Below are 16,009 nucleotides of genomic sequence, written 5' to 3'. Positions count from 1 at the left end.
CACTTAGAAGTTAGATGCCGCGTTGACAGGACCAGGGTTGTGATACTGGTCTAGTGTGTTCTTGAAGGGGGTGTTGCCGGCCGGGCTGGGGGCCTTCTCGCGAGGACCGGAGCCCACAGCGGTGCCACCCATCAGATCGTCCTCATCACCGAATCGCTCATTGCGCTTCTTGTGAATTCTCCAGAAGACTAGGCCTACGGCACCGATGAGGATGGCACCACCGACACCCACCACGACACCGATGATGATCTTCTTGTCCGAAGAAGACACACCACTAGAGCTGGACCCCTTGTCACCATTAAGAGAGGGGGCGCTGGCGGGAGTGGAGGTGGTGGTCATCACGTTGGCGATGGTGGATCCATCGCTGGTCGCGTAGGAGGTGATGGTCTTTACGACCGGGGTTTGGGTGGCGGTGGTCTTGGATGAAGTGGTGCTATCGCCCTCAACACTTGTCTTGGAGGCGGGGTCAGTCTTTTTAGAAGTGGTTGAAGCGACAGTAGGCTCCGGAGTGGCAGAGGGCTCTGCTGAGGTGCTAGAATCGGCGGTGGTGGGATCGGTAGTACGCTCGGAAGAGGTGGAAGAGGTCGAGCTGGTCGTAGGGTCGACTGTAGGGGTTGGTTCTTCAGAAGTCTCCTTGGAGGATGTGGAAGATGATGATGATGAAGTTGTGGTTTCAGGCACCGAGGAAGTGGAGGATGAGGTGGTTTGAGTGGTGATATCCTGCACGGGGTTGGAGGCACCAGCACTCTGGGCTGCGACCGCAGTCAACAACAGAGCCTGGATGAAGAACGAGAGGCTGGAGAGACGCATGATAACGAATGTGTGTACAAAGTAACGAAAGAATTTGACCAAAAGTCAAGAATCAAGAGAAATAAGCAGGAAAATGAAAAAGGAGTCAAAGCGAGAAAGTGAACCTTTGGGCAGTGTTTGTCCCGAACTTTGGGTGACGCTAATCCTAATTAGGTACTGGTCTCAGACTAAACACAAGCGCTGAGGCATCGCTCACTCTGATTGGCTGAACGTTCAATAGAAAACACGTTAAAAATGGGTCGCCTGGACGTTGTGACTGATTGGGAAGTTTTATTTTCGATATTTCGGACCGGTCTTTACATTCAATCAAATGGAAGGGGTTTGGGGAGACCAAATGAGTTCATGACCTACTACAGACTACATATGTACAGATCGAAAAGGGTATGAGCAAAAATCTCTGAACATGTGGGCTCAACCCCTCGCTTCCCGCTCCATATTTAGCACTCCCATGATCAGCCTCTGATCTGCCATTTTATTGGCATTGGCGTAAGCCGTATGACATCTTACATCAATGCTTACAATCCGTTGTCACAAGTCTACTCCGGACTCTGTACTCCGTAATGAATGGTTGACATCTTCCCATATTACACGGATGCTATCCCATACTCACGTACGTGGCCCCTTTCCACTTTGAACAAAGCCGACACAGCCGGAGTTCTAAATATTGGAGTGCTTTTGCCCCCTAATCTTCATTGGTTCATGGGGCAACCGTCCACGGGTAGGTTTCGGGGTTCCCGCCTGTTCTGGAACATTATGGGATCTTACCTGTCGACCGGACTCGGGAAGACCGCGGAAATGTACATTGTAGAGGGCATTTGACTGGGAGAACAGCACACTCCGGGAAACTATCATAGTCAAAATGAGTGGCTGTGTATCCCGATGCCCCATGGGCGTTAATAGACCCGTCGCTCCGGTTTGCATGAATGTTGTAGAATGTATGGAGTAGATATGAGAAGGTACAACATATGGAGCATAACAAGTTCAGTCTAAGTGACGCATTACTCTTCACAACTATTCAACGGAAGCCCGATGCCTACGATTTCAGTCTTTTCCGGACTTCCACATGAAACCGTGGCTGCGTCACCTGCATAGCCACTTGCCTGTATCCGTCGCATCCGCCATCTTCACATCGTTGTTGCTTTAATGCAAATGATGCAAAATAATATTCATAACTATGTAATGAGTAAGCAAAATCATGGTCCATCTGGGCAGCCTTTGACAAGGTTACTTGAAGATCTCGAGATTATTTGGGATGTCCAACATTACCTTTGTGAGACAAAGGCCACTGCCGAAACGCTTATCTGGGGCCGATCAAACATTACCTGAGGTATGTGAAGAAGGTCCTTCGCCAAATCGGGAAAGAAGCTGTTTGTTCCTAATTTGGAAGATCGAAGGGAGTAACACAATGGAAGAACCGTCGATATCTATGGGTTGCATGAATAGGTTGAATAGACGTTTCACCGTCGAATCTTCCTTTGTGGTCAATAGCACATGGAAGCATTGACTCCTTGCAAAAGGCGACAAAGGGCAAATCGCCCATAGCCATGGAATGAAGCACTCAATACTGGAGGTTGATTGTTTTATTAAGGATCTCTTTATTGTTCCAAGAATAGAGTCTCTCTTCTCGAAGCCACTCTCGCATGGGATGGAGATCTCTGTTCCTTCTTCCTTCTCTTTTGCGCAGTGGCTCTGGCATAAATGTCATCTCTTCCTGTTTGACATTTCAATTTGACATCAGCCTTGCATACATTTCTCATAATACCCAGCTTCATGAAGCACACCTACCACACACTCATCATTCAGCGTCCAGCGTCCCGCATTCAGCATATCCAAGTTCGAAATACCAATCCCATTCTAATCTACACACTTCATTCGATCAACCCCTCAACAACCAAATCCCATCACCTCAAGCCTCACTAAACATGGTTGAGACACGCTATCATCCCGAGATCATCACACCCTCGCTTCCCAACCTTGACATGCAAGGCGAAGGTCGACTCAAGAATTACGATTTCGCAAACATCACACATATTGTCGTCCAGTAAGTACCATTCCAATGGATGTGCACTCTACACAAGCCCGTGAAGATCACTAACGTGAACTAGCCCATCTGATACAATGATGAGGAACATCAATGCTAATGCCAAGGCCAATACCTCCTACAATTACGACAACAAAGAATATGTGAAGATCATGGGAAAGATCCTTTCTGTGAAATTCTTCGGCAACGACTACCAGCTAGAATGGCTAGACTCCCAGGGTGTCGGCAGACACACATTCATTGCATTCACCAATACCGAAAAGAAATGGGAGCGCGTTCAGAGTCAGACCCCGAGTGACGAAAAGCTAGAAGTGGTTGAGGTTATGTTCATGCCAACCAACCCCCGGGAAGTACAAAAGGCCTTCTGGAGGCCCGCCAGAGAACTTGTCTTTGGAAGGGTTCAGGCCAGAGTGAAGGAGAGTTCGCTTGAGATGATTCGGCTCCGAGTGATGTGGACGCGATTGACTGTGTCTCCCCGGAAGTTGCAGAGACTGAGAAAGGGTTCGGCTTCCCCAGAATCGGCTTGCCTTGACATTCAAGAGTCAGGCTAGACTAGCAAGAGTGACTCGAAGTGATAATTAAAGACAATTGTACTCTTCCTGGTCGTGTATCGCACCAAGCAAATAATCATTTGTTGTGTAGCGTGAGATTAGCAGTAATACACAATGATGGCAATTTGACGGGCCTTGATTGCGCCTGGAGCCAAGTTAGATCCAATGTAACAATCCTCTGGCCACCCTCGAGAGCAATCCCGAAACTCAATATATATGCCCCAGTTATTGAATCCCAGCCAAACTGTATATATATAGAGCTGGGAATAGTAGAAGTGGCAAGTCGTTGATTCAAATCAAGTTCACTCTCCGGATGAAACAACGGATACATCCTAGGGAGTGTGAAAATGTATCCCACTGTATACCCGGTATCGACTGAAGCGCCAGAACGATGACAGGAAGCAAGAGTCCAGATTTGCAAAAAGCAAAAAGATAGCATGTGCTATGTGTCATATTCAATGTGGGTATCATCAGTTTCCTTATCAAACAAGCGCCAGTGTGTCAAAATTTATTCCGCGGGTTTCCCTTCATCTGGTCCTTCAGCTCTTCCTTGAAATGGCTAAGGAATTTTTTGTACTCGAAATCTAACAAAAACGTGTCAGACACAGTACTTCCCCGAATTTCGGTACAAAGCATACCTTGTCCCTCGAGTTTGGTGCCTCCCTGCTCCTCCGGAGGCACCCCGTACCTGATATGTTGAACTTTCTGGTGAACTCGGCCCACCATACGATGGAAGATCGGACTTCGAAGGAGCTGTGTGGATTATTAGAATGCAAACTCAAGCACAAGCATGCTAGGGTCGGAGCAACGTACTCGAACGGTGAGCCATATCTAATATGGGACAATGTTAGTGAATATCAGAGTGGCGATAGCAAAAGCACTTACCTCCATACTTCGGAGCAAGAGATTCAGAACCATCTTGCAATATTATAATATTCGACCATGAGAGATTTCAAGAATAAGTTGATATCGATTGAGCAAGTCGAAGATGGAGATGGAAGCCCAGTCTTGGGGTCTCGATCGCCAGAAGATTTCTTAGTCATCCTCCCCGCGGGCCCCGCGAGAGAAGCTTTCTGAATCATCCCGAGCTCGTGGAGCATGACGGATTTATTTGTTTTACAACTGACAGTTCTCGACAAAGTCACTTCTTAGACGACTAGAAATGGTCGTGTGGCTTTGTCAATATCCCGTCCTTGAATCCTGACCATAGCCAAGGATGGCGAGTGGCGCCAAACAAAATTCACAAGTGACTCGGTTCTTCACTGTCCAGTTAAGCAACAACGTTTCTCTCACAACACCCAGATAATGACCAAAGGTTGCTATACCTGTCGACGACGTCGCATCATCTGCGACAATGGTCAACCCACCTGTCGGAAGTGTCGAGATGCGGGGAAAGAATGTCTAGGGTACCAAAAGCCGCTTGTTTGGGTCAAGGGTGGTGTGGCTAGTCGAGGAAAGATGATGGGCCGCAGCTTTGATGACGTTGAAACAACGATACCGTCTAGCAAGCCAAAGTGCCGGTCAGCTACTGGGATGCCCAGCACATATGATTCGCCTGCGACAAGCAGCGGATTTGGCTTTTTCCCTATCGCCGAATCCCCAACCGATGCGGAATCGCACAGCTCTGGGAGCCAAGCTAGTCCGGAGACCGATGCATGGGCTTTTGAGATGGAAGCACCAACATTTGGAGGAGAGATAGCGCACTTAAGGGTCAATTCGACCGAGGAACAGGACACCGCGGTTATTCATCTTCCTCGGAACACTCCTCCTGCCGACTATACTCCAACACCATGGGGACTGGTAGATCCACTGCTCAAAGATCTCAGTCATTTCTCAAGGTACTATGTACATCACTGTGAGACTACCGCAATGTATTATTCGTAACTCTGCTGACAATCACTCGTAAGACAATCAATATATGGTCAATGACTTCGCGCTTTACTCCCAACACAAAAATCCCTTCCGGGATCTTACTGCGCTGGTCAATCATTCTCCTGTTCTTGCTAACAGCATCACTGCTCTTGGAGCTCTTCATTACTCCCTTGTATCGGAATCGGACTCATCTGTCCTACCATGGTCATCCGTCAACCTATCCATGGCCGACTCGGACTTATCAGTAGAGGATATTGAAGATATCGTTGCGCCAGCAAGTTCTCGAAAACCAACTTCACGGGCATATCATCATTTCTTGGAGTACAAGCAGCGCGCCCTTCGCCAATTGTCCATGGATCTCAATAACCCATCAATGCAAAGAGACGGCAGAACTATAGCTGCTATTGTCTTGCTTGCTTTCCTAGACATCTTCGAATCTGGCAGCGGTGCCTGGAGTTATCATATTGAGGGCGCGAAGAAGCTTCTCAAAGACCGACCTGAAAATGGCCCGGGACAAGGAATTCTTGATGACCTGGACGCTTTTGCCCTTGACGGGTGCTTAATGTGAGATTCGGGTATCTACGTATAGTGAAAAAGCTCTTGCTGACCATAATAGAATGGAAATCATGGGATCAACGCTAGCTCGCCCAGGCGCGCTCTCAAAGCCCTTCTATTCCTCATCCATGGACCCAGCGATCCTCAAACGCCTCGAAGAAAACTCTTGGGTCGGATGTCCCGCCTATCTCCTAGAAGTAATCTTCTTCGTCCACGCCCTCTGGTACCCAGACCCCGAAGTCACTGTCGTTACCCCCCAACCAACAGCGCTGCCAAACCCAATCCAACCCGGCCAGCCTCTCACCCTCGACGCATTTGCAAGCCTCCTCCAAGGAATCCGCAACTTCGACCCAATAGCCTGGAGCCAAGAAATGCAAAGTGTCTTCTTCCTGCCAAATCTCAACTACCGTCTCGCACTCGCAACCTCCTATCAAGACGCCGTCTACCTCTACACAAGCCGCGTCCTCTCACGTACCAGAAAAGGCTTTTCACCCCCTGGACAGACGTCGGCCTCCCGCTGGACCACAGACTCATCGCCACAAACCTCATCACGCAAATCTGCCTCATCCCGCCCTCAGACTCCCACTTCAAATGCCTCATCTGGCCCACTTTCATCGCTGGCGCGGAGTGTCGTCCTTCGCAGCGAGCTCTTATCCTTGAAAAGCTCCGCTCGCTCTATGAGGCTCTGACGAGTGTTAATGTCCGCAATGCTGCGTGGGTCCTGCGTCTCATGTGGCAGAAACAGGACCTCAAGCGCCGTGACCAGAACGTTTCTGTTGAGCAGGATGATGATAATGATCACGATATTGAATTTGACTGGATTGAGGAGCTGGATCATTCACGCCTCGACTGGTTGTTCATTTAATTTGGAAATAATGGAGATTGAATCTCACCTTCATGAGTAATGTTCACATGTACCTACCAATATATATATATACCTGTCAATTAGTACATTTTGAGAACACCTCGCTTTGGATACGCGGTAATTCATTATGAAATCCAACATATGTAACGATGGTAGGGAGACGGTAGAATAATGATTTGCGAGTAAAAAAAATCGGGTATATCAATTCTCGAGCTAAATCAGAGGAAGAAGAAGAGCCAAAGCAAAGAAACAGGGAATTGTGTACTGAGAGGAGAGCCAAGGGATGAAGTAATTAGAAAAAATCACAATGAAGATGAGGTCAAACCAAGATGCCACTGTAAGGAAGCAGGGAAGTCGACGTAGACAATGAATACAACGAGAAAGGTAATGATATCCAAGGAGGGTACTCTTTTGTCCAAATTGATACTAAAAACACCGGGTGATATAAGGGAAACATTGTGAAGGAAATGGGGACACAGTATAAACAGCCTTGATTTCATATTTCTCAAGGATAATCAACACAAGGCAGTCCCAAAAAAATCCGAGATCCCACCAGGAATAGGGAACAAAAATGAAAAGAGCACGGAAAAAATTCTCGATGTTGTGATGCTTCAGGCCAAATCAGGGATATATAACAGCGGACGACATAGCAAACGACAAGGAAAAGCGGTATTCTGAAATAGGCTATCAGGAAATGAAAGAACAAAGTATGCGCAGGCTCCCTTCCAAATCTAAATGCAAGAAACATGTTTCACCAAAAACATAAACAAACAGAAAAACACGCTTGTCATTGGAATATGCAAAAGGTAGGACAACCGATATGCTGGGATAACACCCCATCTTTGTGCGAATGCCTGTGCATGAGAGGAAAAGTAAGAAAGAGAGCCGGGGAGATGGAGGCTGTGTTCTGGAGTCGAATGATGAGATGGCAAGGTGCGAGGCAAGGCGGCAGGTAGTATAGGAAAGTCGGTTTGATACCGACGACGATGAGAGACAACCTAGCATGGGTGAATAGACAGACTGCAAGATAAACAGGTCTTCTACCATGCCACTAGAACACTGCAGCGAGGCCATTCTTCGAATGACGCTTGCTGAATCGTTTCCTTCCTTTCGTTGACTCAGTGTCGCCGGTCTGCTGTTTCACCAGATGATTCCGACCCGACGATGGTGGGCCTCTGTCGTCTTTCTGCATGTCGGAGGTGCGGTCTAGTGTATTGGCGGGGCTAGGGAAACCAGAGGAAAGGTCGCGGAATGCATCGTCGGAGTAGCCTGCGCTTTGTTGCTGGGATGCCATCTCCCGGGACCTGTCCAATGCGTCCAGCCATTCTTGTACCTGGACCGCTGTGGCGCCGATGTTGCTTGATGATGGCTTGGGATCCTCGAAGACGTAATGTTTATCTCTCTGTAGGTTTTTGTCAGATACGTCCTTTTGACCGAGAACGGATGAACTACATACCGTGTCCACAATCCAGGATGAAACTCCTTTGGAATCGGTCGTACTTCTGTAACTTGTCCCTGGAGCAAGCAGGGAGATCTCAAGCTTGATCTTCTTATCATCGCCACCCGATGCGGCTAGAATGACCCGTGCAGATGATGTGACCATCACCAAGCGCTGTCGTTTCTTTGTGGTACTTCCTGAGAAGAAACGAGAGAACTTCCTAGGTGCCTCAATCTCACCACTGCTGTTTTTGGACGTCGGGCTGTGTGAGGCAGCAGAAGACAGGACAACCAAATTACCCAATTTCAGGATCCGCTCGTTGGATTTGCTTAATACCGGTGACCATTCGATATCGAGCTGACTCGGCGGGGGTAGCTCGGTTACCACCCGTGGAAGGTGGCGGGAACTGGCACTTGGTGCGTTTGATGGAGCAGTGGAGATGACTGGAGGCAGACTCTCCCCGTTTTTACTGTCATTGAGCTTGATAGGATCGCGTGCAGGGGGTACATAGGCCTTCAAGCGGGGTGCCTTCTGCTTCCATAGATCTGGACCCCATGTGATGCCTTCAAAGAATTCATGATTTTTGATATGTTCGATCTGTAGACGCCGAGCAGGCTCTAGAACGAGAAGACGTTCGACAAGATCACGCGCCACGGCAGGAAATCCAATTGGGAACTCGTAGTCGAGTGCCACAATTTTCTGGAAGGTTTGGTACTCGTTTCCAGCCTTGAACGGTGGACGACCGGCCAAGAGCTGGTATATAATGCAGCCGAAAGCCCAAAGGTCGCTAGCTTTGCATGCATTTTTGTCTGTCAACAGCTCGGGGCTGACATACTCTGCAGTGCCGACGAAAGAGCTAGCCCGCTCTTCCTGTGTAAGGTCGGCCGAGTCAAGAGGAAGAATGCCATTTGAGCTAGGATCAATTCGTGGGGTCTTGAGAATCTTTGCCGTTCCAAAATCAGTGATCTTGACATACATCCCGCTGTCAAGTAGCACATTTTCCGGCTTCAAGTCTCGGTGGATGACACCGCGCTTGTGCATATAGTCTATCGTGTCAAGAATCTGAGCGCCGTAGAATCTTGTACACTCTTCGTCAAACGTGGTCATCCGTTTGAGGACACCGAGCAATTCTCCTCCTTTGCATAAGTCAAGCACGAAATAGAGTGATTGCTCATCCTGGAAGGTGTAATATAGCCGCACAATACCCGGGTGGTCAGTAAGGCGGTTGAGTGTATCCTTCTCAATGTTCACGTATTTAACTTTCCTCTCCTTGATAATGTGTCGTTTGTCAAGGATCTTAATCGCGTATTCCTTCAAAGTTTGTCGGTCCGTTGCAAAGACGACCGTACTGTAGGAGCCTTCGCCGAGAGTATTCCCAAACGAGAAATCTCGAACGCCCTTCTTGATATAGCGGGAAACAGTTTGGCCATTGGCATCTACCTCCTGTCTCACAGAGACTGCGGCGCCACGCTCTTGCCATTCTTCACTACTCGCCAGGGGGCCATTTTCTGCCATATAGGACGTTCGCGGCATCTGAGACGCGCCGCCAGTTCTTGCTTGTGCTCGAGACGACTGTCGCATCACCGCCGGGCCGTTCCCCGGGATCTGCGCGGTCCGGTAGGATCGGTCACTATGGGAGTTGTCGCGCGCCAAAACACCGGCATGTAATGCCGATGATCCTCCTCTTGCGTCTAACCGCGCTTGAGACACGGATGTGGATGAAGCACCGGAATCGGTTCGAATGCGATATGTATTATCACGGGGCAGGACCGATGTTGCCGAGCCATTCACGTATACTGAGGAAAGGGGCCGGTTGGGATTCGGAGGTGATGAGAGGGGCGGTGCCGAGTACGGCTGGTATGGTCCTGATGGCAGCGGTGGTATTTCGGGGGAACTCTGAGGGTATGAAGTGTGGCGATCGTCTGTTACAGGGACTTCGGTTGGTGCAGGAGGGAAAGTAGAGGGGCGTTCGTCATGTGCGGGATTGTGTTGTGTTGATACCGAACCGTCCGGCAATCCGAGCGGACTGGAGCCTGTTGACCCAGCGGTCGCATTCTCGGTTGGAGGAGGCGAATCGTCTGGATTGGCTATCCGAAGCCCACCAAGAGCCTGGGACAGGCTGAGATCCCCGTTCATGGCGGAGATTTTGGAGGTTTTGCGGCGACCGGAGATATGCCGGGGTAGTGTTCAGGGGAAAGTCAGGTACAAAGGTCAACGAAAGACAAGGCTATGATCGGAAACGCAGCTGACACATGATCCGAGGAAGAGTTGGGGGGAAAGAGAGAGGTGTGAGAGTGAGAGTCGACGTTGGAGAGGGGGAGAAGGATCAACAGGAGGCTCCGTAGAAATTCGGTCTAGTGTCGAGGGGCTGAGCCTGACTTTGACTATTAATATTTATTTCCAAGGCTTCGAAGATTCAGAGAGAGGGAGGTTTGGAAAAGAGAAATATACAAATATATAAAAATATATATATGTTATTCTAATCCCTTGGAGTGAGATGACTATGGGGTTTGATTCGTCCAGTTTCGAGTTGACAGTTGACAGCACACAGCATTGGCATATAAACAATTTATTTACACAGATTTCCTATAGAAATCCAGGATTGTCCGGCAATGCAAGATCCATTCTCAGCATACCCCGGTCGAGGTTTCTGAAATTGTGAACGTGGTTCCCTCTCTAAGACACGATGTTTCCATATACGGCATCTGCTCTGTGCAACTGGTAAATTTCACCCCAGACATGATCAGACGGCCCCCAACTATCATTGCTCTAGACGAAAATGAGGTTGAATCTCACATCCAGCGGATCTATATCCGTCATACCCTCACTGTCAAATTTGAGCAGCTGCACTTAGAGAGTTGCGATGAGATGGACTCATCCCCCAGCTCCTGTGTCTCTTCGGAATCCGATGTGGACATTGATACCACAGGCCTGAGTCAAGAAGGATCCTCGTGTTTTGAGCCTACTCCAAGGAATAGAAACTATGCTTCGAGAGATGCAATTCCACACACTTCCCTGACAAAGTCCTGCCTCAAATCCCCAACCACAAACCAACAGACCTCGTTACAAGTGACAATTTCCACTGGAGTACATTCGCAAGCAGATCGGTCTGTTGACCCACCGCGACTGAAGGTGAAATTTGCTCTCTCACCGCAGGACCTTGAACTCCATAGCGATAAGGCCCCTCCTGAAGAATCAGGTATGTCAAAAACTCCTGAAGAAACAACCCCACCTAACTGTCCCATCCCCGGGCAGATCGAGATCATCGAGAAAACCACCAGCCAAGCCACACTGACGCTATATATACATCCATGTCTATTGACTCGCCAGCTTCCACGCCACAGGTTTCATTCTTGTCGTGTGGTGTGTCGTCAAGTCCGGCCACCGCAAGCGTCCCACTCCGAGACCTAACCTTAGCGTCCACGGTGTCTTACGAGGAAGTCTTGGCCGAGAGGGTAGATTCGCCTGCTAGTGTGGCCAATAACATTGGCGAAGATTGTGACTTTCACACCAAAATCGTCGTTTAAGAGCTCTATCAAGAAATCATGGATAAAGGTTTTGATGTTGGTGGCTTCGTTCTAGTGGGTTGGCCCCTACAAGTCCACCATGAGCTCCGTCCCAGCCCGTTTTCTATTGATACCTGTGGCTCTGTGTTGACCTATTCGATTCTAATTCTGTATATTTATGGTATGATGTCTCTCGCCCCAAGACCCCGTGATCATTCAGGGAACAGATGAAGTATGCAATATTTAATCCCCAATATGAGATATCGAAGCAGCCTGACTGCAGAAGTAGTTCTAGGCCTACAAGAAATGTCAAAAATAACCCCTCCAAGCCTTGGTCTAGTCTGCAATGTCTCACGTTAAAATGCAAAAGAAGCAATCTAGAATGTCAGTAAACAAAACCCATCTGAAACAACGATATCGGCAACCCAAATCTATCAATAGTTCAGTGGAGATGAACCACAAACTTGGCTGCCTCCAGATCTGACGCGGCCTCGGCAGTGCCCTTATAACCGTTGACACATCTCACCATCGCTGAACTTCTGCCTACGTCACTCTGCATTGCTTACTTTGCTGACTCGGGTTCTTTGCTTTTTGTTATCTGCAGGACATGCCGTTTACATTGTACATGTTCGATCCTCGATTACGACTGGTTCACGGTTGGCCCGCATGCTCTGGGGGATCCACTACGCCACCGCGTAGAATTACCTATGTGTCGGGAAATTTCCGTGTGGTTGATAGCATTTAACCAGTGTTTGGTACGGAGTATGGAGTAAACTACTCTTGAACCCAGGGCTCTGCGATTCAGGGGATTTTGGGTTTTGGGTTCATGGATGGACATGGCTGGTAAAGGCTTTTGCGGTGTGTATGGATTAGTGATGGTCGGTTGGAGATCTGCATTGTGGCGAGTGTGACTGGGAAGCGACGGCATGGTGGGGGTGTAGAGGTTGAATGGGAATTGCCACGAAAGGATCTGTCCATTAGGGTGCGATTTGCTTGTCCCTCAAATGGCTTGACTGGACTTTTAGAACTGCGAGCCTGAAGGCATGGTGTGGCACGGGTCACGTGGAAATCACGATGATCACTTTGCGAAGTGACCAGTGCATTTTACTTGAAAAGGTGAAAGATTCATCGGTCAATTGAATGGATTAGAAATGAGCAATGGCACATGTCAAGGCAGTCTAATAAAGTGTATCAAAAGCAAGTCCCGTCGGCTAATAGAAGAACAAGGGAATAGGTAGATGATGAGGTGAAGAGGGTTAGATGGTGTTAAGTAACAAAATGGAACGCCAATTGATCGTCTTCCAGATGCCGCTTCAAATGCTCTCTCGTGTATAATTTTTCTCCATGACGGTATGAGCTCGTTTCAATCGCATCGAAAAAAATGGAGAATAAAAAAAAATAGAACCCTTCACTTCAGACAAGAATGGTGGGACAAAATAAAAAGGAAAAGGGGGAATTATCTACTTCTTGGCGAAAGCTTGGGCACCATCGACCAAGCGGCGCTCGGTGTTCTGGCGACCGTTGACGAAGTCGGGGTAGTTGAGGGTCAACTCAACAGCACCGTTGACAATGTTGTCAACAGCCTCAACACCGAGCATGAAGGAGTGATCCTGGTTACCGACCTCGTAGCGCCAGCTGCCGAAGCGGCCACGGGACCAGATACCCTTCTCCTGAAGCTTGGGAAGAATCTGGGTGAGGGCACCCTCACGCTCGAGGGTGGGGGTGGGGTAACCGTGGTCGAAGCGGCGGTGGTAGGTAGAGACAATCTCATCACCGGGCTGGAGCATCTCGGTGTTGACGAGACCCTTGATAGAATCGGCAAGGAGGGTCTCGTGGTTGACAGGCTTCATAGAAGACTCGGAAACCTCCAACATGACGGACCAGTAGGGACCGTCCTGAGCCTCGGTGTTCTTGGGCTTGGAGCCGTCAGCGAGCTGAATGGTGGGCAGCTTCTTGGAGGCCTCGGGCTGGTTGTGGGGGAGTAGTTGGAGAAAATGGTGGCACGGTAGAATGGGCAGTCATTCTCGGGGAAGTACAGCCAGCACTTGTCACCGATGCGGTCGGGACGGGCACCACGGATGCCAACACCGATGACGTGGGTGGAGGAGTAGAAGAGCTGCTTGGTGAGGGGCATGAGCTCGGTGTCGTTCATAGCCTCGGCGAGGTAGTCAACGGCCATGGTGGAGACCAGCTTTCCGTAACCAATGGTGGTGCCATCGGCGAGGGTGACGGTCTTGTTGTAGGCGTTGACCTTCTCGACCTTGTTCTTGGGGCCGTAGCGGGTGTTCTCCTTGGGAAGAGTGTTGGCAACAGCAATCCAGATACCACCAGTACCATCGCGAGCGGGGAAACGGAAGGTAGCGTTAGGACCCCAGTTACCGGCGGTCTTGTTAAGGATGACGTTGGTGGTCACGGCCTTGACGTTGGGGGCAGCGACACGCTCACCGAGCCAAGCGCATTGCATCTAATGATAATAGGTTAGTATTGTTTGAAGTCTTGAGAAAAAGAAGTAAAACCTACCTTGGTGGTGGGAACGGCCCAAACCTTGTAGTTGTAGGGTCTCATGAAGAGGTCGGCAATACCAACACCCATCATGCGGACAATCCACTCATCGAAATCCTTAGGCTTGGTGTTGGAGACACGAGCCTCGAGAGCAGCATCAATCATGCCGTCAATGCACTTCACCTGCTCCTCCTTGGGCAGCATGGAGATGTTGTTCTGGAAGGGGTAGGGAACCCATTGCTCCTGGCAGCGAACGTAGGAGATACGCTCGTGGGTGTACCAATCCTCCTCCTTAGGGAGGGCCTCGTTGATGCAGTCATCGAAGTATTTGTAGTGGGAGAAGATAACGTGACCGCCAACATCGTAGAGCTGTGATACAAGTTAACGGTGTGGACATTGACAATTGAGATGGAGTCGCAACTTACGAAACCTTCGGGGGTAACATCAGTGGAAGCCAAACCACCAGGGATCTCGTTGGAGTCGATAATCATCCATGAGGGGCCGTTCTGTATAATACATTAGTTTTTGTTCATCCCCGGATACCCCTCCCCCTTTTTTTGGGGGGTTTTTTTTGGTGCCCCTCTCCGACATAGTAAACATTCAGAAAAAGACTTACAATCTGGTTCAAACGCTTGGCGGCACCCAAGCCAGTTGGGCCAGCACCAATGACGAGAACGTCAACAGAACTGTGAAGCAATTGTTAAGACGTGACGAATGTTGGGGTGTGGGCGAGACCTTACATGTCGGGGTGGGTCATTCTGCCTTGTAGGAGGTCCTGAAAGCTTGGGACTCGTTTGAATGTCTTACGGGCGACGTTCAGCATAGAAGCACAGCTGCAAGAATCTGCAGAAGATCAAGAGGGAATGGAGGGATAATAAAGAAGGAAGAACCAAAGAAGAAGGGGAAGTGGGAGGACAACGTGACAAGCCAAGCTATCTAGACGCATTAACGGATCCGGTGGAGACAGACGTGCCTGTTTCAGCTTTACTGATTCGTGACATTTCTCTTTATTTGTTTTCAATTTTTTAAGATGATCCTTTTTCCTTTTTTTTTTTTTTTGGGAATTAATTTCTTTTTATTTTAATAAACCCTTAAAACTAGGTCATCCTATCATATTGACAGTGCTCAATGACAATTACAAGTACTCAGGGGGAGGCAGTGCTTCAGGGTTCATTTTTAAGAGGAGGATGCAGCACGGAGTAAAAGAACGCGTAAGGTAATCTCATCACGCTGTACTCCGTAGTCATCCTAGGTAAAATCAAACATATCACATTCAGCGTAAAGCCGTTATTGGTTTTGAGCTTATCAGGGCACCCAAAGCAGGGACCTGAAGTACCTGAAATCTGCATTCACCTTTTGCATGCGGGTGAGTTGATATTGGAATTCCCTTGGCGTGTATTAGATAACATTCAGGTCGCCTGGAATGCCCGTTATCATGTCCCATCTCGGGACATTATTCTAGAAGAACCAAAGAGGCGGAAAAAAAAAAAGGGGGCAACTTACAGATAGGGGCAACCATTGAATCTCGATCCAATATGGTCAGGCTAAAAACGCCACCGATGTAGGCATTGGCACGTTGGTTATTGGTTAGGGTTAAATTAGTACATGGTACTGTTTGGATACGGAGTAGTTTGTATGGACCTCCATTGAATAAATTCTGGAACAAATTAGACTATCTTCTACTGATATGTTAGAGATGGTGATCTATGTTTCATCTACATCGATTTTCTTATACGTTACTCCATGCATAGAGTATTGTGTATCATATGCACCAAGTTGTCAATATAATAAGATGATCTCAAAGGCAAATACCCTGAAGCTTCCCGGAGCAACATCCGCAGAGTTGATCGTCCCATCTGGCCTCACGGA

General features: G+C 48.7%; 7 protein-coding genes across 7 annotated transcripts; 3 read left to right on the top strand and 4 right to left on the bottom strand.

The window, feature by feature from the left end:
• Window positions 1-3: 3 nt before the first annotated feature.
• midA (putative cell wall protein) lies at window positions 4-810 on the bottom strand (the record flags this gene model as incomplete). Its single annotated transcript, XM_056676556.1, has 1 exon — window positions 4-810. One exon carries the CDS (start codon window positions 808-810, stop codon window positions 4-6), a length of 807 nt encoding a protein of 268 aa, XP_056531556.1.
• Window positions 811-2,732: 1,922 nt separating this feature from the next.
• N7500_005410 (uncharacterized protein) lies at window positions 2,733-3,402 on the top strand (the record flags this gene model as incomplete). The annotated part of the gene is made up of 2 exons (XM_056676555.1): window positions 2,733-2,851; window positions 2,916-3,402. 2 exons carry the CDS (start codon window positions 2,733-2,735, stop codon window positions 3,400-3,402), a joined length of 606 nt encoding a protein of 201 aa, XP_056531555.1.
• Window positions 3,403-3,903: 501 nt separating this feature from the next.
• On the bottom strand, window positions 3,904-4,320 carry N7500_005409 (uncharacterized protein; the record flags this gene model as incomplete). Its single annotated transcript, XM_056676554.1, has 4 exons — window positions 3,904-3,986; window positions 4,041-4,155; window positions 4,216-4,233; window positions 4,288-4,320. The coding sequence occupies 4 exons, from the start codon at window positions 4,318-4,320 to the stop codon at window positions 3,904-3,906; spliced, it is 249 nt and encodes an 82-aa protein (XP_056531554.1).
• Window positions 4,321-4,707: 387 nt separating this feature from the next.
• On the top strand, window positions 4,708-6,694 carry N7500_005408 (Zn(II)2Cys6 transcription factor; the record flags this gene model as incomplete). Its single annotated transcript, XM_056676553.1, has 4 exons — window positions 4,708-5,257; window positions 5,310-5,838; window positions 5,891-6,300; window positions 6,333-6,694. 4 exons carry the CDS (start codon window positions 4,708-4,710, stop codon window positions 6,692-6,694), a joined length of 1,851 nt encoding a protein of 616 aa, XP_056531553.1.
• Window positions 6,695-7,745: 1,051 nt separating this feature from the next.
• Window positions 7,746-10,268, bottom strand: N7500_005407 (PDPK1 family serine/threonine-protein kinase; the record flags this gene model as incomplete). The annotated part of the gene is made up of 2 exons (XM_056676552.1): window positions 7,746-8,096; window positions 8,151-10,268. The coding sequence occupies 2 exons, from the start codon at window positions 10,266-10,268 to the stop codon at window positions 7,746-7,748; spliced, it is 2,469 nt and encodes an 822-aa protein (XP_056531552.1).
• A 603-nt stretch (window positions 10,269-10,871) lies between these two features.
• Window positions 10,872-11,659, top strand: N7500_005406 (uncharacterized protein; the record flags this gene model as incomplete). The annotated part of the gene is made up of 2 exons (XM_056676551.1): window positions 10,872-11,331; window positions 11,463-11,659. 2 exons carry the CDS (start codon window positions 10,872-10,874, stop codon window positions 11,657-11,659), a joined length of 657 nt encoding a protein of 218 aa, XP_056531551.1.
• A 1,439-nt stretch (window positions 11,660-13,098) lies between these two features.
• Window positions 13,099-14,991, bottom strand: N7500_005405 (protoporphyrinogen/coproporphyrinogen oxidase; the record flags this gene model as incomplete). The annotated part of the gene is made up of 6 exons (XM_056676550.1): window positions 14,881-14,991; window positions 14,757-14,826; window positions 14,566-14,646; window positions 14,159-14,509; window positions 13,530-14,102; window positions 13,099-13,503 (listed from the first exon to the last, which is right to left on the bottom strand). Exons 1-6 carry the CDS (start codon window positions 14,961-14,963, stop codon window positions 13,099-13,101), a joined length of 1,563 nt encoding a protein of 520 aa, XP_056531550.1. The 5' UTR covers window positions 14,964-14,991.
• Window positions 14,992-16,009: the final 1,018 nt, after the last annotated feature.

The sequence above is a fragment of the Penicillium coprophilum genome, assembly GCF_028826855.1.
Source record: "Penicillium coprophilum strain IBT 35676 chromosome Unknown utg000004l_segment0_segment0, whole genome shotgun sequence".
Taxonomy (NCBI): Eukaryota; Fungi; Ascomycota; class Eurotiomycetes; order Eurotiales; family Aspergillaceae; genus Penicillium; species Penicillium coprophilum.
Note: the sequence above shows the minus strand (reverse complement) of the source record. Positions and strands in the feature narration are given on the sequence as shown.